We start from the raw sequence: 17,693 nt of genomic DNA on the forward strand, positions 1-17,693 counted from the left end.
TGGTTCGACTTTAACCGCACAAAGATCAGCATTTTTGCATTTGAAAGCTCAATATTTCTAAGACGGTAAACTAAAACCACAAATTTGTTGGGTCCCATTTTTAGCTGCGTCAATTAGCTTCTCAGAATGACGAAAGAATTTTCTTTACAGCCTGATCTGAAGAATAATAAACATAATTCGGGAAACAATTTTAATGCCCCAAATCTCTATCAGAAAAAATCTCTATCGATTTTGTCGAGTAGTGTAATCTCTCATAATTCCCTGAATTTCCACATGTCAGCAGAGCAGGGCCAATCCCACCATGCTAATCAAAAATAATGGAAATTTGTATTTTTATGCATTTTATATAATTATTATTAACTTGTTTGTTTTTATCACAAAGAATTGTATATATGGTAGCTTAAATTGTATGTAAATCATTGTGGGGCTTTCGTTTTAGTTTTGCTTTGACAAAAATTGTATGTTCCGGATACAATAAAAATGAATATTCTACAAATATATACTTATGTGGTGTGGGTGTGGATGATAAATTATGAACTTGATAGGATATAGCTTAGGAGTTAATACGATGCTTATTCCAAATGAATACAAAAGTCAAAACTGATACGCTTAAATTAATATTCGCCAAGATGTGTGCAGATGCAAAAGGACACGTGTGGGGGTGTACGGGTTTTTCATGAGCAAAAATGCCTTCATAAATTAATTGTTAATAAAAATAAGCTACAAACTACAGATCAGAGCCCACAATCTGGGCGACTGATCACTGCCGCATCGAAGCTCTATCGCTAACTATTTACTCTTCGCTCTCGGCTCGCTCTTTTCAGGCTACTTGGCAACGCGTTCATAATCTCAAGACGTTTCTATCTGTTTCTGTTTCTGTTTCTGTTTTTTTCGTGTAAGTGTGATACTGGCTTATATGCTTAGAGACTAATAATATTTGGCTTCTTGTAATACATTTCCACTGCTTGAAATCTGCATGATAATTTGAGAGACACAATTGACTCGGTAACTACTATTCTACTCACTACGTTGGGGATCATCTTTCTTACTTTTATGTACACGTTTGAGGGAAGGTTATGTGTGATGTGGATTGAGCAAAATGTGTGCATAAAACGCATTCTAAACTAGATGCACATAAGTAAGTAATAATGTCTGTAAGTTCTGCTCAACTGCCATGCTAACTCTGCTTATGGCATTTACGCTCCTTCCTCCTCCCTCAACCTATTAAGATGCAGCGCCAGTTCGTGCTGCCGCTGCCGATGTACTGGCGGCGCTAACATCCTCGCAAATGGTGTGCAGCTTCTCCATCTCCGAGCTGGTCACAATATTGATGGAGCTAACTTTGGCACGCTGATAGGCCACCACGGTATTCTCGCCCAGACACTTGACACACACATAGCCAATGAGCACGGCCACGCCGACGGTCATGACTCGCACCAGGGGATCCACGTACATTTGGATAACAACCCAGGCAGCGGCGCCCGTCACGCACATCAGAGTGATCAGTATCACCGTCTTGGACCAGTGCTGGATGGTAAAACCCTTGTCCCACTCGAGTCTGTTGAAGCACAGAAATTTGTTGATAAATAAGCATTCGAATTCTATCAAAACTGCGGCTTTTACTCACTTTTTGGACTTTTCAATCTCATAGGGATGAGCGCACACCTTGCAGGACAGCTGGGCCTCCGTTTTGCTGCAACTCTCGACCAGCCAGCGTTTGAGGCACTCGTGATGAACAGAGCTAACGTCGCCAGTGCAGCGGCAGGGCTGAATTAAGGGCTCGGGCTTGTCATTGTCGTAGCATATCCAGCAATCCTTTTTCGCCAGAAACGACTGACCCTCCTCGGGTGAGAGCTTATTGGTTTCGGCATTCAACGTGGGTATCGACGGATCAATCTGGCGGGAGAGCAACTTGCGCGGATTCAGTATCCAGAGCTGTTCGGGCGCCATCGAGTTCCACAGGCAACAGGGGAACCACAGAGCAACGCCAATCTCAGCAATACGAAAAATGATGTCATGCCAGTTGCGAGAGTTCACAGGAACCCTAAACACAGGAAAAACTTGAGTTTTAGTAGCCATTTGTAAAACTCTTCCTTGGGCTTAACCACTTACTTGGTCTTCCAGAAATCGCCCAGAGTTTCGGAGGTGAGAAAGCCAACAATCACGATGAGCATTACCGCCTGACTGAGCAGTCCGAAGCGTGACTGGTGGAGCTGTGAGGCATTCACAATCGCCTCGCTGGGACCCAGAATCTTGCCCGTTTGGTCGTACACAAAGCCGCCGCGCAGCTTGAAGAACACCTCCACGCCGTAGATGAGAAAGAAGATGACAACGATCAGCAGCAAAACGGCATAGCAGCCATTGAATATGTGCGCATAGTCCCGTCGCTCCGCATTGATCAGCGAATTGAAGACCTCAATTCCAAACAGGCTGTACAGGAAAAAGTTGAAGGCCACAAAGCCAAGGAAACTCTTCGACAGAAACTGCGACTTCTCCCAACGAATGTCGCGCAGGTGAAAGATCTGAAAACAGTCCGACAGTCAACGTATCAATGAATAATGCCACATTAGTGAGTGCCCGTACACCTATTGCCTGCCTGCTGCCTGCCTGCCTGCCAGTTGTTTCCAAAGTTTAATTAATGCTCGCGATACTACTCGCTCATATGTATAATAGAAACTGTGCACTCTGTGTTGGCCTATCAATATAGGTATTGGTGCCCGTGCCCCGAAGATACGCTGCGCAGAAGTGAATAGCGAAAAACAATTGAATTCTAAGTACACTTGCACCCAAAGCGACCAAAGTACAGACGTACTTGATTCGATACCAAACAATAGAACAACATCGCAGCAGCACACAATTTTCACATTAGTTCCCATCATACTTAAGCTGAGAGCTGCTCTTCCAATTCCCATGGTCTATGTGCGATTAAATAATAGCCATTTCGGGGGGGGATGATTATTTTTCCTAAATCTAGAGTGGAACTCGTGACTGGCAATATAGCCCCAGCTTTGCCTTATCAAAGAAGAAATTTATTGAGTGTATTCCTACAGACGTTATCTATGATTGTGAGTGTTATCTACACATATTAAAATGCGTTGAATTAAAGCTGGGTATAGTAGAGGCAACTTGTGGGAGTTGTGGCCATTCGACTCGAGCATTTGTCGAACATTTATCGAACAGTTGCTGGCAGGGAAGGGCGCACCAAAACAGATTTATAAACTGCAATATATTAAGCTCTCTATGGGCTATAATGGATATCTTCTGACTTAACGCTCACGTGTGAGCCAGAAGAGGTTTCAGTCTTGCCATATTCCACTCAAAACTCAATGGATGCTTGAAATGTAGACCATAAGACACTCATTTTAGACTGTCACAAGTGCCTTTCGGCTATCCATTACATGATTATCAATAATATTCTCTCATTTTCATGAGTTTCTGCCAGCTCTTCTTCTCTTGCTAATGTTTCCTTAGGCTCAGGATCCTGCACTGCAACTCACCTCGGCCCACATGCAGACAATCAGGGAGGCGCAGGTCATCAGCAATGGATAGTAGGCGGACATCAGAGTTACGGCCCATTGAGGCTGTAGATCCAACTGAAAATATACAATTCGAATATTAATCGTAAATTTAATGTTAATTCAAGGGACGCCGCGCACTCACCGGTGTGGTAAAGTAGGCTCCGCGCAGGGAGGCCGCCACAAAGACCATAAAGTAGAGCAGCTTCTGTGTGGTGATGCGACAGGCCCTGAGAATGGAGGGCTGCTTGAGACGCTGGTACTCGGCCACAATGCAGATGAGCAGCTGGATGACAGAGACGAGCGCCACCACATAGAAGACGGTGGAGATGCCGGCATAGTACGGCAGATTGAAGAAGTTGCACTCATCGCCGGCATAACGAATGTCGCAGACACAGGTGTGGTTCACGCAGTCGCCCCGTCCGGAGCAGCTGAGATCATTGTCGGGCGTGAACGGTCCGTAGGCTGGGGCTTTGCTGTGTCCATTCCGCATCTGGAGATTGGCGGTTGCCGTCGCCTCCAGAGGCGATTGCAGAACGCGCTTCGAGCAACGCATTAAGGTATCCAAACTGGGCAGCATCCTATTTTACATTAACTGCAAAGAAAATAACAATAGAAAATGGTTTAGTTCTACAGGGCACAAGGGCTTCGTTTTTGCATAAACATTTCCATACGTGTCTGGGGCTGTGCGTGTCTCTGTCTATGTTTGGGTTCGTTTTAAAAGCAAATGCAAATGTTTACCCATCCGTACCCGGCCATGGCCGTACTTGGGGGCAAGCCCAAAAATAAACAAGCGGCAGTGTCATTAGGGGTACTCACTGAACGAACAAAAAAACAGAACAAAATTGAAAAAAAGGAATGGAATTAATTCAATTCTATTCGTACATTTTATGCAACCATTTACTTTAAAAAAAAAAAACAATATCCATGCTATACTCATTCCAGAACTTATTTTTAATCAGAAATCAGAAACAACATTTATGACGTGTGCATGACGAGGAATATTAATACTCGAATAGTGCTATGCTCTTGTTGTTATTGCCCCTGCCCAATTGTGCATAATTTTACCATTAGATAACTTTGTTTCCATTTTAAGTATCGACCAACCCTACTAAGCTTTAAGCAGTCGTTCGTCCCCTCCGCTCACAAGGGTTTTGTGTGCCGACAGAATGAAAATGAAATTGTCAGCACTTGGTGGTCCTCAGGGGCAGGCGTGTTTTAAGGGGAGAGTGTGGGCATTATAATGCCAGCTAAGATTCTACGGCCCGTCCCCACCCATCAATCAATCAAAAAATGTAAAAAACACACACATAGAGTAGACATACAGAAGGCATCGATAATAATGCCTGCCAGCCACCTGACACCCACAATATCAGAAATATCTGAAATACGAACACAAAAGCATTCAACATTGCGACTGAGAGAGACATTCGGACATCAGGCAAATCCATTGAGCATTCAGCTGTCGTTGAGCTACATCCAAAGCAATTAAGTTGCACGAGATGTTGAGTCGTTCAATACTCGAGAATTATTTTCAATGCATTCCCTCCACACTTAAAATGAAACTGAGTGTTAAGCAATTGTTTTTTTGTGTGTTTCTCAATTGGTTTATTGGTTTTTAATAGGTTAAGTTTTTAAGTTATCGCTTTAAGAGTGCGGCGATAGCCATATTTTCCGAGAAATAGTCGCAAATAAATGTGAAAATGTGTGCTTTGCTCTCTTACGTGACTTTTGAAAGCAAAGCCGCTTATAGCTCGTTGTATTAAACATTCTGGCTGTTAAATATTTCGAGAAAAATAATCTACACAGCAGCCGGTTTGTAGGGAACATTCAATTGTCAATTGATACACCCCCGTGATATTATTCCTCTTGGTACAAACAAACACGTCCCTATGAGCCATGTTTGCTCAGATATTTGACAAGCATTTGTTGAAGAGCAAATAATAAATTAAGCACATACCAAACAAGCATATAAGGTTGTTTAGTTTATGCATATAAGCGGCGTACATATATGGATTTTTTTTCCATTTTAGTCACTTGTATTAGTTTTTGCTGCTTTCTGCTGTCAACAACAAATCCACAAAAACAACAGCAACAACAAATGAGTACGAGACTCTACTTCGGTCGCCAACAGGCGCGAATGGAAGTGCGGACGGACGGGCGATAAGATAAAGTCAAACCAAAAGTCAAACGCGACAATAAGCGTAACGAACCGAAACGAACAGAGAGAATTTCAGCTTAAATTCACATAAATGCACAAAGTAAAACTCATTCAAATTATACACAATGCACTCAGGGAAGTGCAAAATGTTTTAAAAATGTGGATTCTTGTGCAGTTTAATACGTAAAATATGATATGTTAGATATTATTCAATTACTAAACAGTTTGATAAGAAATCAATTGCTGATAAGATTGAGAATTGATTAAATTCGAGCAGAAACTAGGATTCATTATTTTAAATGATTCGAAGGTTGCGCTTTCGATAGTTTAATACAATGTTTCATTTCTATTTCAATGCGAATTTCGTTTTTTTGTTATATATTTGTGAAACGCACTGTCGGACAAAGGGAGCTCTGGATTACTTTTTTGGCTCTAGGGCTTTTGAGTTAGAGAAATTTTGAGGCAAAACAAAAAAACAAAGAGCACTGGCCAATGACAGGGTGGGCGGTAGAGTAGAAGGTGTGGCAATTAACTGATTACACAGATGGTCTGCTGATAATACGCACACACACACACATACCATTATAGGAAATTTCCTTATTTTGCGCCTTGCTTTCGGTTTCATTTGTTGCATGCTACGCGTAGATAATGCTGCTGAAACCTCTTCCAATGGGTTTCTCCTCTTCCTTTTATTTTCTTTCTTTCTTATTTATATTACAACACGAAAATAGCACAAAGGCACACACACCAAGCACACGATGTGTATTAGTTTTGTTTGCTTGTCGAACTTATGGTATAAATATACATAAATAGTTTAGAGAACGTTGGGGCGTTACGAAAAGAGCGCCCCGTACGATCATAGGCGCGAAGCGGGCAAGACTAAACAGTCCGATCTGCCATGGGGCCCCCAAAAGAGACGACACACCACACAAACATATGACTCAACAAGTAGCACAGCTCTGTTGGCACTCCTCTCTCTTCGCTCTCTTTTACGCTCTTGCTCTCTCTCAAGCAGAGCTGCGGGCAAGCAGTTCATTTTGGATGAGCTTCCGCGTACTCGCACTTTTCAGCGCTTACTGGTCCCTAAATTCCACAGCTCCGTCAATTAAATTCCATCACAATATGTCGGCTTAATAAGCGCTTCCATAAACAAACAGAACAGCCAATTCTTTTCGCTTTTTTTTATACTCGGTAAATATTTCTGAAAATTGATATTAATTGTATGGCCATGGCTCCATGGGAACACATGATATTAATTTCTTTTGCAGCCTATCGGTTGGTTTTTTTTTTAAGTTAAAATAAATACAATACTTTTGACATCATTTAAATAAATAATAATGTATTGGCATACACTGTTTATCATCTATTTTTCCATATTTTTCAGTCCCACCCCACGCTGGCTAATCATACAAAAAGTGCGATGGACTCTCTGCACAACAAGAGCCGGTCAAGCATAGAAAAAAACAAAACTAAACATTTTAAACTTGTTTTGGACGCTTGCAGCTGAGAGTTACATTTAACTGGTTTTTGTATCCAAGTAGCTCCCACTGGCAAAAGATAGATAATAAAGAGAGAGAGAGAGACTCAAAGAAATCTTAGGGCCCACGGTTGAATTTTCGCTCCAGATGGTGTTTGTTTTATATCTTATATGTTCCAAGAGTCTCCAAAACTCCGTAATAATACACTACCCAGTTTGGTAAATTTGCATACGAATAATAAAAACACAACAAAATAATGTTTGATAATTTATATTCGACCACACACCTGTGTAAGCCCTCGTATATAATTCTATATAATTTACATACTTTTCGTGGACTGTTCTTTCGTGTTTAAGGCGGTGGCGTGTCTGAGACAACGCCTTCAAAACCAATTTAGGAAAATCTCAGCAAGGGATAACATTAATGTGAAAATTATACACATTCGACTGTGTGGGCGAAAGCTATAGTTAACCACTAGGAAAATTCTGTATGGCTTAATTTTAAAAGAAAAAGAACGAGGCGGAACGCTTCCTAATCAAGAGGCGTTACTTCAAATGGATATTTGTTTAGGTCATAAATGGGGTATTGGGATGTATAGAACAATGACTAGCAGATGGCAACTAGAAGCACAATTTGTCTCGTAAAAAATAGAGCTCACACTGCAGAATTACTCAAGGCATTTGATACATAGGGGCGTTTCTTGATTGATAATATATTGAATAAATATGTAGAGAACATCACGATCACCAATCGAACACAACCGTACCCCAAGTCACTTGAAAAGTAAGCACTCACGACCTTTAAATTCAAATTAAATTAACTCTTGTATGTCGTCACATTGCTGGGCGCCCCTAAAAGACAACCTGTTTGGCGTATATAAGTCAATTAATTTCCACTTAGCTGTCATTAGTGTTCACCAAAAGGAAAACTCAAATAATCCAACAGAAAAGCCAACAGCAGCAGCGTGAAACGTGCAACGTGATCATCTCCGACTTGTTAATTGAGGCAATAATTGAGTGAATGTTGAAATATGTCGCAAAAATTAGCTTCAAATTATTGCAAATGTGAATTAAAGTGAGAAAATAAATATATGTGTATGAAGAAAAGAATATGGGAATATGGGGTATGTAAATGCGTACATGTGAACATGTTGGATTTCGGTCAATAATTATCATATTCAACTAGTTCCTGTACAGAGAAGCGGATACAATTGATGGGCAGGCCTAAAAGTTGTTTACTTATTGCACTGATGGCAGAATCCACTAATGACACGTAAGGGAAGACAAATTGACAGTTGCCGGTTTGAGGGAGTTGTTGTAAAAAGGTTATTATAAATAAATCTCAAGTAGATTTGATTTACATCTAAATATCACCTAAAATATCTACAAAATGAAATTCTTCTTCTGCGGGTATTAAGTTTGGTGTCCCAACACCGATTCTGATCCTAGAAGATGGTATTGTACTATGAATGACAATAGTGATCGTCATCATAAATATACATGTGGCTCTGTTGTCTTATCGCTGACATTCATAGTCAAAAAAGAGTCGCATTATGACGAAATTTTACTGTTCAGCACAGTGCGGTTGAAAGGTTTACGAAAAATATGAAAATTCGACGAAAAGACTGTCGTCTGTAATGATTTAGCTTTTCATTCGTATCAACAATATTTAAGCAATGTTCTAAATAATAGATTATAAAAGGTTCACAGTACATACAATTCTGAAAAATGTCTGACAATAACTTTAATAAATTTCGGACTTGCTATACATTTCATTGTAGCTCTAGACATTTCAAACATCTAAGGATTTAATCTATCAGTGCGTAGCTGAACGGGTACTAAGGGTAATAAATACATTTAACTCGTTCGATTGCGCCGTTCGATGAAAAATTGTTTCTTATTTGCAGCCTAATAAATAAATCAAGGGAGCGCGAACACACGTACTACCATACCAGATAAAACTACTACATAGGAGTTTAAAGAATATTTCCATGCAGAATATACATATGAATGTACATATGTACATATATATTTACATATGTATACTAAATAAACAAGTCAGGTCGGTGGTCATGCGGGTAGAATAAACAGCTCTATTTACGTGGCGAAGCACACCTTGCACCATTTACTAAATACTCACAAAGCAATATCATCCATTTTGGGGGCTACGATTTTTGGGTGCTCAGGGGAGAATATTATTGCAAGTATTGACCCACTGGGCAGTGCAAAGCGTAAGCTGAAAGAGAAGCGCTGATGTTAGCTATATTTATGTATGTACATAAGAGTTTTACATCCACAAATCAGGAGAAAAGTCACCACAAAAAAAAAACAATATCAGAAATTTAACTTTGAAGAAAGTCAAACTATAGAGAAACGGGCGCAAGGGAAGAATTTAAATTTGTTTCTGGTATCTGCTATTTGGGGTGTCCACTGACGTTCGTCGAAAAGTCGTCAAATATATAGAAATCAAATACAAGGTCGAAAAAAGATATTTATTATTTGAAATTAACGAGTGTCTGGAAAAGTGGAGATTGCTTGGAAATTATTATACACATTTATACTTAATAATCATAACTTAATTGCCATCATGTTTAGGGTTCTTTTTATAATCTTGCGTACTCTCAAGGAAAGGATTTGCAAATAAGGTAAACTACTTTATATTGGAAAATTGATTTTTCTGTTCAACATATCCGTAAGTTCAACGATCTTCACGTCGGACATATCGGTTTGCTTTGGAGGTCGCACGGTAACATATTCCAAGTCACTTACAAATGTATGTACATGTACATACATGTATGTATGCATGGAAGTTGTTCTCCATTCGTGTCATTTGAAATAAAATCGTTGTTCAGTTACATCCTTAGTGGAAATGGTGTAGTTAACGCATAAAACAAATCCGAAGTCAAGGTACACGTTGTATGTACATTACCGCCCACCATCTAACCCAAGCTCTGGCACAACAAATAAAAAATAACAAGGCAGTATCCTTGGTAAGAATTCAAAGTCTAGGCAATAAAATAAATCCCCATTCCGACGACTGGCGTTATTCATTTCCCACATCGACGAGAGCCACCGCCATCAACATCGGGTAATTTTATACAACAGCATTTTCTGCCTACATTTACATTTCATATTGCCTCCTCGCGGCCGTCTCCCTTTCTCCCAAGGTGCCAGCGCGTGCCATCGGCATCTGAAATAGCGACGACGAAAGAAGACACCAATAAAGCACACGTACCAAACCAAAGTAACTGTAAGCGATTTAAGTGGATGTGCGAGCTAGCGAGTCAGCGAAGAAATTGACTCTTTGCACTGACCTGTCCCTCCTTTTCGCGTGCATGGGGTGGGGGAGTGGTTATTTTGCGAGTGTTGCAGAAAAATCATAAATGCAAACAATCAAATTGAGTACGATAGTGCACGGTGCACTTAGAGTATGAGGCAGACGAGTATGAGTGCAATCAATTAAACTGATTGAATCACTTTTAAATGAAACGCCTTGGCCGTGTCAGTCAGCCACTCGTCAGTGGGTGGAGGGAGGCAGGGCATTGCAGTTGCGTGTGTTTGTGTGAGCTGATGAGGAAAGTGAAAAGGGGCTTTGATCTCGTCTCGTGTCAGGGTATACATAGACAAGACAAAATTGCAAGTTCTACAAAAAGAAGTTGACATTTTTATCAGCTAGTAAAATTTGTAGAAAGATATTCCTGTATGAAAGCAAAGATTTGTTAGAGATGTTCTACTTTGTTTATTACATATTAACTAAGGTAAAATATCATTTGAATTATACAACGTGTCCAATAAATGGCCTCTCATCGCAGCTTTTATTTAAGTTGTTTTTCTTACTATTTATCAGCTCTTCATATCGAATATGTACTGCGTAGATACACACAAGCGCACACATTCAAGAAAAGCAATTTATTTTGTTGGCGCTTGTCGTCGCTGAACGTAAGGGTTCCCTGTACCCAGCAATCAGGTTTTAGGTGCAAGCAAATAGACAATAATTCTTGCGAAAGCAGAGCTAGACGGCAGAGGGAGACATCGAGATAATTACAGTTTTGGCGGCTAAAAATGATAAAAATACAGAGACGTGACCCAACAATAAATATGCGCAAATGTGAATGAACGCACACATCGGCAGTCAAACATACATCCATATATGTATGTACACATGCATGTATACAATGTATTTATCCACATATACGCTCAAAACATGCCGTTACTTATAGCGAATGACGAGGCGCAGAAAACAGTGTGTGTGAGAGAGAGAGGGAGGCGTTAGCTTGGCGAAGAGTACGCGTTGAGTGCAATTTAGGTGCAGCTGCACCGAGGCGAACGTAGGCACACTTGAATCCGCTGAAGCAGAAACTTGTCAGAAGCAGTACCAATGGGGATAGAAGGGAGGACACAGAGAGGGATTTTTATACAAGTCTTCTCCTGTTGGGTCAAATTCAAAAATAAATTTGGCAGCGCACATCCTTGTGTAGGGCAAAATGAGAACAAATTTCATATTAGCAACATAAATTCTGGCGGCGTAATCTTCTTATATTTGTATGACGCTTCAGTATATGCATGAGTCAGGTTAGTCTGGGGACCTGGAGTGCACCTGGAACTATTCGCTAATGAGTCACTGTTCAGCACGCGACAGCGTAAAAGGCTTGGAAAAATAACATACATACATAATTGTTTATATTTATGCTTTTTGTACACGAACCTCTCTCCCTACCCGAAACTAGAACTCACCTAATACTTTTTGCAATAAAAGAATATGATGATTTTAAACGAGTACTGATTTGTTTTGTTGATGATGGAGTTATTTGCACACTAGTTTTTATGTTCGTGTTTTTTGAAACAAACAGTATTATATAAATGTTTGCATATATTTATTTCACATTTCACAGGACTCTCCTACGTTCTAGAGTCCAGCCACGTCAGAGCGCTGATAGGTGATTTTAAACAACTCCTCCGGCATTTTCAAAGTATTCTTCTTTATGCTTGACAATTTTTTAATTTAGTTCAAATCTTATTTTATTTACTTTATTCCGTTTTTTATGTTTCGTACAGGCAGCTGCTGCAGTGGGACTGCGGACTTATCGATAAAATATACCGCGCTATCCTCAAAAGTATACTGAAATGTACCTTGTCATTTTAAAAATACACCGTAAATATTCATCATTAATTCTCCACATGATTGGATAGTTTTCATGACTTCCTTTTATAGGATTGTTTACAAAATTCTTGGTTTTGCAGCATGCTGCTCACTGCACACATGCTGGCCCATACAAATATGTTGCTACTTCGTCGAGTTTTTTCGTCTTTCTTCAGTGGTCCGATTGTATATCGACTACTTTCTGGTACTCAGACCAAGGGGAATTAACAGTTGAGGTAGTCCGATATAGTTCAAATGAAGTTTCACAAACGTTTTCGATGGCGAAGCAACCTAGCTTTATAGAAAATTCAACCATATTTAGGCTCTGGAAGCTAGTAGTAGTTGTTATTTATAATAGTCTTACAGTTATTTGTAATTGTTATTTTGTATTTTATAACATATATCGAAATTTCAGATAAATCGGGTAGTCGGAAGCGGCTTGCATTTAAAAATTATAAACTATACATAAGAAAAGCGAAAATTGGCGCCTACAAGCGCATGAAGGGCGAGGAAAGTGCAAGATTGTTCTCTAAAGTTCTCGATGTGGAGGCCGCCGCGCACTTTGAGGCCCCACCTGATAAGGTTGAGGTGGATGGCATCCGGAACATGCTGACGAAGTATTTTTCTAACGATATGGAGACTTCCCATCAGAAATGGCAAAACTTTGACGGCCGGAAAAGACTTGGAAGAAATTAAGTTGAAGAAGGAACGAAAATGCGACTCGGTTAGCCTCAAACATCAACTCCTTGACTAGAAGATCCGTCCTGCATTTGAAACTAACAAATTCCTTCAAAGAACAAAACGGATAGATTCTGTCCTGGTAGACTTTACTCCGTGCATAAATCATCGTTCTACCAGAAAGACCGACTTTACAAGTAGTTCTAATGGTCGGAAAATCAAAGAGAACTTAGAAGAAAGACTTGCACATGCACTTGCATGTATTTTGTCAACTGAAATCCTTGATTTTATGCCAACCTCAAGGAGGTAAGATGCCAATTACTGCCACACCGTTGGTCCACAATAAAAACACACTTTGAACTTGTTTTACGTTAAGTTACAAAAAGGAATTCACTTTATTACCAATTCACGATTCTGATTTATGGTTTCGACATATTTAGAAGTTCCTGCAAGCAAAGATGAACGAGTTGTTAATGAGAATCATAATAAAACTATTGAATAAGAGCGCACTCACTTGGTAATGAGGCCATCCTTCTTGGCCAGACGCACAATGCAGTCGTCGGACTCGCCCATGCGACGGATCTCACCGCAAATAGCGTAGGTCTTGGAGCCATCGGTCTGGCGGCCAGTCTCAGGGTCCACATCCACAATGCTCAGCTGCACGGAAGCGTGGTCCTTGGCATGGATGATCCTGTTCGAGGCCGAGCTGCAAATAGGACCACACCGCAAGCGGATTAAACATGCCATCCTAGGGAGCGACTGGGGAGCACGTGTTTCACTTACCATTTGCGGGGCACGTACAAATCAACATTCTCACCGGCGTCGTTCTCCATTTTGTTGGGCTGCAATGCGAATGGGATAATTTTCTGAATAAATTATACGTTTTAAGGCACTGAATAAGAGATTTTACTTACATTTTTGTAGAAATTACAAATCAAGCGACCGCAATCTGTCGATGAAGGCGAAAAAGAGAAAGAAGTGACAGTGCGACGTGAAGGTGGTTGCGCTTCCTCATTCGGCCTTATCGATAGTTATATCGCTATTTGTAATAATGTAGTATGGTCTCATTCATTTTGCGGATTCGGTAAAACTTCTATTTTAATCATATTAAATGTAAGGAATCACCATCTGCTAAAATAACAAACAAGTATTAACTTAATGAATGCCGCCTTAATATCCATCGCCCACAAATCTGGTTGGCAAACAAGTCTTTTGCAGTTTTTCAAATAAATACTTAATTTAATCAAAGTAAAAAAGAAATGAAACGTCTAGCATTTAATTAATTGGCAATTTATTTTTGGAGTATTATTTTTATGCAGATTATTCGAGAGCCCCTACTGCCACCTATCGATACCTATCGATGTTTCCGTCTACCATAGCAGCAGCGGATCGCCTTTAAATTCAGCAAGTTGTTCTATGTGCACTCAGAAATTAAGCGTAAAAAAGGAGATCAGCGGCGCATAATAACCTGGAAGCTAGCGCGAATGCGACTTGGACTCTTTCAACATCTTGGTTAGGTCTGCTAAAGATCAGAAATTGGTGCACAGCCAACAGCACCCATCGACGACTCTGCGCACTGGAAATGCACTAAAGGTAGATAACACCCTTATTAAATATTATATTAATACATTTTTGACTAATAAATTCCTTTTCAGAAAGTCCAAGAAGCAGACACAAGCATTCTCCCTTTTATATAGACAGCAAATGTTGATATTATGTGCAGCTTTTGATGGGATAGAAGCAGCATAAACGCAATAAGCAAAATGAATGAACAATCTTTTGGTAATGTGGCTGAGGCTGTTGTAGAGGAGAAAGACAACGCAAACAACGCAGTCGGTGCCAAAGTGTGGACGTCGCTTACGCAGGATTGCTGGAGAGTTTTAATGGATTATCTGAATGTAAAAGACCAGCTAAGGCTCGCTTCCTCAAACCTGTTTATTGGAGAAGTGTTCAAGAGATACGCCTGCCATCGGTACAAACGTACTGATATATCTCTCACGGGTTTGCTTAGCGAGGAATAAGTGAACTATTGCAGGTCGTTGGCGAGAATCTGGTTAGCTATGAGTCCGAATATCCGAAAATCTATGTGGAGGTGAGTCTCCTGCGGAACCACTGCCCAAACCTCCAAAACCTAAAATTGAATTACCACCTCTCTGGCCAGGATGGCTCTATTTAAGAAAATTAAAGAAGCTCAAATCTTTGGACGTTAGTCTGGTTCTTATGTATGACGACGAGGATGACGAGGAATTCTGTGCAGATTTCGTTGACAAACTGAAGCAATTTCCGTATCTAAAGGAACTAAAGTTGAAGGCACAATACAGCGGAACAGAATCAACTGGAATCTCTGGAGCTAGACATCAAAATCAAGTCTTCGCAGTTTTCGATTTGGATACGATATGGAATACTTCACCAAAGACAATATCGAAATGATGGTTAAGCACTGTCAGCAGCTGGAACGTCTGTCCTTTAATGTAGAGAATCTCTACTTAACGGTGCCCTATGACCTGATCTGTCTGTTGCCCAGACTGAAACATTTGGAGCTGTGGCATGACGGTTCTATAAGCGACTCGCTAATCGAAGGGTTGATCAACAAAAAGGGTTCTCCTCTGGAAAGTCTTATCATAGGCAGTGGTGGTTTGTTCGAGGATCAGGTTAAGCATATTTGCAATATTTCAACCTTCTTCAACCTGAAGAACCTTCTATACCTTCACATACACATGCCAGTTACGAATGACCAGGCTATGGACCTCCTAAAAGGGCTTCCGCGCCTGGAAGTTCTCAACTTACGAAATAATGAAATGATAGACCATGACAACTTAGTGAATAGTGTTCGAACCTGGATGAGCGAACAGACGGAGCAGCGCAGAAAGATTAAAATCTGTAGCATTGAATCATATTCAGACGAAATGTTTTTTAAAACTACTTTTGTTGAAATCCAAATGTTGGATTGTCATAAATTTCCTGTATTAATAACCAAAGAACTTATTTAACGATCGCAAGTACATCCCATACATGTTGATTTACTGTAAGTATATTCACTTTATGTTGCTGATAAATACGAAACAAAGTAAGCGATAATACATATTGATTATTTGCTCGTATTGCGGGGAACACCACACGTTGGGACAGATAAAGTTCCGCTGGGTGGCAAGCCTTTCAGTCTATTCGGGCGCGTCGAAACAATCAGAACGTATACAAATCGTAATGAGTGTGGAAAATATAAAGAGAAAACCCGCTGGCCATGATGACGCACCCGATGCAAAGAAGGCCAAAGTGAGAACGCCAACTACAAGTGTTCTGCATTTAAAGGAGGATTGCTGGAGAGTTGTAATGGATTATCTGGATGTACCGGACCAGCTAAGGCTCGCTTCATCGAACGTGTTCATTGGAGAGATGTTCAAGAGATACGCAAGTCATCGGTACAAACATATTGATGAAACGCTCGCGGGTAGTTTAGACGACCAAGAGTTGGAGAGTCTGTTGTATATTGTTGGCCCACATTTGACCAGCTATAAGTCCGAACTGAATTTCGGTTCGTATGGGGACCGTCTGTGGCTCTTGCGGAGCTACTGCACGAATCTACGAAATTTGAAAATGGCATTTCGACGGACGAGGTGGAACGATCTAAACAGCCTTCAACATCTGAAGTCTTTGCACGCTTATCTGTACTTTCCAGATGTGGATGTGTGTGTTGCTTTTGTTCACAATCTCAAGCAATTCACGTGTCTAAGGAAACTGAACTTGGAGGCTGACGCTTATAATGGAAGAGACTTGCATGTTCTTAACCAACTGGAGTCTCTGCAGGTGGGTGCCTGTCCTGGATTCAATGCCACAAGCTTGGCGGAATGCTGTCAAACAATGAAGCAGTTGCGGCATTTGGACTTTGGCTATCACATTGAAAATATCAGTAAGAACAACTTTGATATTCTGGTGAGGAACTGCAAACAGCTGGAGCGTTTGGCCTTTGGTGTATTCCGGCTGGATGAAAAATTGCCCTATGAGCTGGTCTGCCAGTTGCCCAGTCTGCAACATTTAAAGCTGTGGCATAAAGGCTCTGTACGGGCCTCCCTTCTCGAGGGGTTAATCAATAAAAAGGGCTCCCCTCTGGAAAGTCTAATACTGGATGGCCCCGATTTGCGGGAAGAACAGGTTAAGCATCTTTGTAATATTTCTACACTCAAAGAACTCGATGTACGTTGCGACTCCGTCCCTTTGGAGGACCTATTGAAACTGAAGAACCTTCTCTATCTACAAATCTCCATGCCAATTAGGAACGACCAACTTTTGGATCTGCTGACGGGACTACCTAGCCTTAGAGTTCTCAGTAGCCGAGAGAGCTTCAATGTAGACGCTTCGTTTGTAAATAGTGTTCGGATTTGGGCGAACGAACAGCGGGAGCAGCGCGGGAAGATTAAAATCTATCTACAAAATTCACCAAAATACTTGCTTGAAAATAATTGTGATGATATTGAACCGTTGATTGAAATCATTAACGGCTTATCTCTAAGAGATCCCATATTAATGAGTAAAAAACTTAGTGAACGAGTTTAGAAATAATAAATCTACCCATCCAGATTTTCGTAATTGTTGAATGTAATATTAAATTCATTTTTTTTTAAACATTTTTATTTTTTTGCTACATATTATCTACATGTTTATGTAATTAGCGTTTGTTGACAAGTTTCGCCGTATTTTTGTCATAAGCAGCTAGTGGAAGCGGCA

At 40.4% G+C, this 17,693-nt stretch overlaps 3 protein-coding genes across 5 annotated transcripts; 1 reads left to right on the forward strand and 2 right to left on the reverse strand.

Moving 5' to 3' along the window:
- Nucleotides 1–339: 339 nt before the first annotated feature.
- Nucleotides 340–12,209, reverse strand: LOC117584575. Of its 3 annotated transcripts, none has more exons than XM_034273548.1 (6): nucleotides 12,181–12,209; nucleotides 3,661–4,110; nucleotides 3,498–3,593; nucleotides 2,113–2,522; nucleotides 1,628–2,044; nucleotides 340–1,558 (listed from the first exon to the last, which is right to left on the reverse strand). In XM_034273548.1, exons 2-6 carry the CDS (start codon nucleotides 4,093–4,095, stop codon nucleotides 1,225–1,227), a joined length of 1,692 nt encoding a protein of 563 aa, XP_034129439.1. In that variant the 5' UTR covers nucleotides 4,096–4,110; nucleotides 12,181–12,209; the 3' UTR covers nucleotides 340–1,224. The 3 variants fall into 3 exon arrangements, with proteins under 3 accessions (XP_034129439.1, XP_034129438.1, XP_034129437.1); XM_034273547.1 differs by lacking the exon at nucleotides 12,181–12,209 and adding an exon at nucleotides 11,888–12,150; XM_034273546.1 differs by lacking the exon at nucleotides 12,181–12,209 and adding an exon at nucleotides 6,257–6,452.
- Nucleotides 12,210–13,332: 1,123 nt separating this feature from the next.
- On the reverse strand, nucleotides 13,333–14,028 carry LOC117584591 (40S ribosomal protein S21). The gene is made up of 4 exons (XM_034273568.1): nucleotides 13,886–14,028; nucleotides 13,755–13,813; nucleotides 13,486–13,677; nucleotides 13,333–13,417 (listed from the first exon to the last, which is right to left on the reverse strand). The coding sequence occupies exons 2-4, from the start codon at nucleotides 13,802–13,804 to the stop codon at nucleotides 13,408–13,410; spliced, it is 252 nt and encodes an 83-aa protein (XP_034129459.1). The 5' UTR covers nucleotides 13,805–13,813; nucleotides 13,886–14,028; the 3' UTR covers nucleotides 13,333–13,407.
- A 293-nt stretch (nucleotides 14,029–14,321) lies between these two features.
- On the forward strand, nucleotides 14,322–17,561 carry LOC117584589. Its single transcript, XM_034273566.1, has 3 exons — nucleotides 14,322–14,564; nucleotides 14,627–15,824; nucleotides 17,365–17,561. The coding sequence occupies exons 2-3, from the start codon at nucleotides 15,368–15,370 to the stop codon at nucleotides 17,520–17,522; spliced, it is 615 nt and encodes a 204-aa protein (XP_034129457.1). The 5' UTR covers nucleotides 14,322–14,564; nucleotides 14,627–15,367; the 3' UTR covers nucleotides 17,523–17,561.
- The last annotated feature ends 132 nt before the right edge of the window (nucleotides 17,562–17,693 follow it).

The sequence above is a fragment of the Drosophila guanche genome, unplaced genomic scaffold, assembly GCF_900245975.1.
Source record: "Drosophila guanche unplaced genomic scaffold, DGUA_6, whole genome shotgun sequence".
Lineage (NCBI taxonomy): Eukaryota > Metazoa > Arthropoda > Insecta > Diptera > Drosophilidae > Drosophila > Drosophila guanche.

What these genes read in the sequence shown, in the direction of transcription:
- LOC117584575 (XM_034273548.1), bottom strand. Translation starts at nt 4,095, where the DNA reads ATGCTGCCCAGTTTGGATACCTTAATGCGTTGCTCGAAGCGCGTTCTG. An exon ending in GAGCCTACTTTACCACACCG is followed by an intron (nt 3,594 to 3,660) that starts GTGAGTGCGCGG and finishes GTATATTTTCAG; the next exon opens with TTGGATCTACAGCCTCAATG. An exon ending in GGCGATTTCTGGAAGACCAA is followed by an intron (nt 2,045 to 2,112) that starts GTAAGTGGTTAA and finishes TCCTGTGTTTAG; the next exon opens with GGTTCCTGTGAACTCTCGCA.
- LOC117584591 (XM_034273568.1), bottom strand. Translation starts at nt 13,804, where the DNA reads ATGGAGAACGACGCCGGTGAGAATGTTGATTTGTACGTGCCCCGCAAA. An exon ending in TTGTACGTGCCCCGCAAATG is followed by an intron (nt 13,678 to 13,754) that starts GTAAGTGAAACA and finishes TCCTATTTGCAG; the next exon opens with CTCGGCCTCGAACAGGATCA.
- LOC117584589 (XM_034273566.1), top strand. Translation starts at nt 15,368, where the DNA reads ATGGAATACTTCACCAAAGACAATATCGAAATGATGGTTAAGCACTGT. An exon ending in AACCTGGATGAGCGAACAGA is followed by an intron (nt 15,825 to 17,364) that starts CGGAGCAGCGCA and finishes CGAACGAACAGC; the next exon opens with GGGAGCAGCGCGGGAAGATT.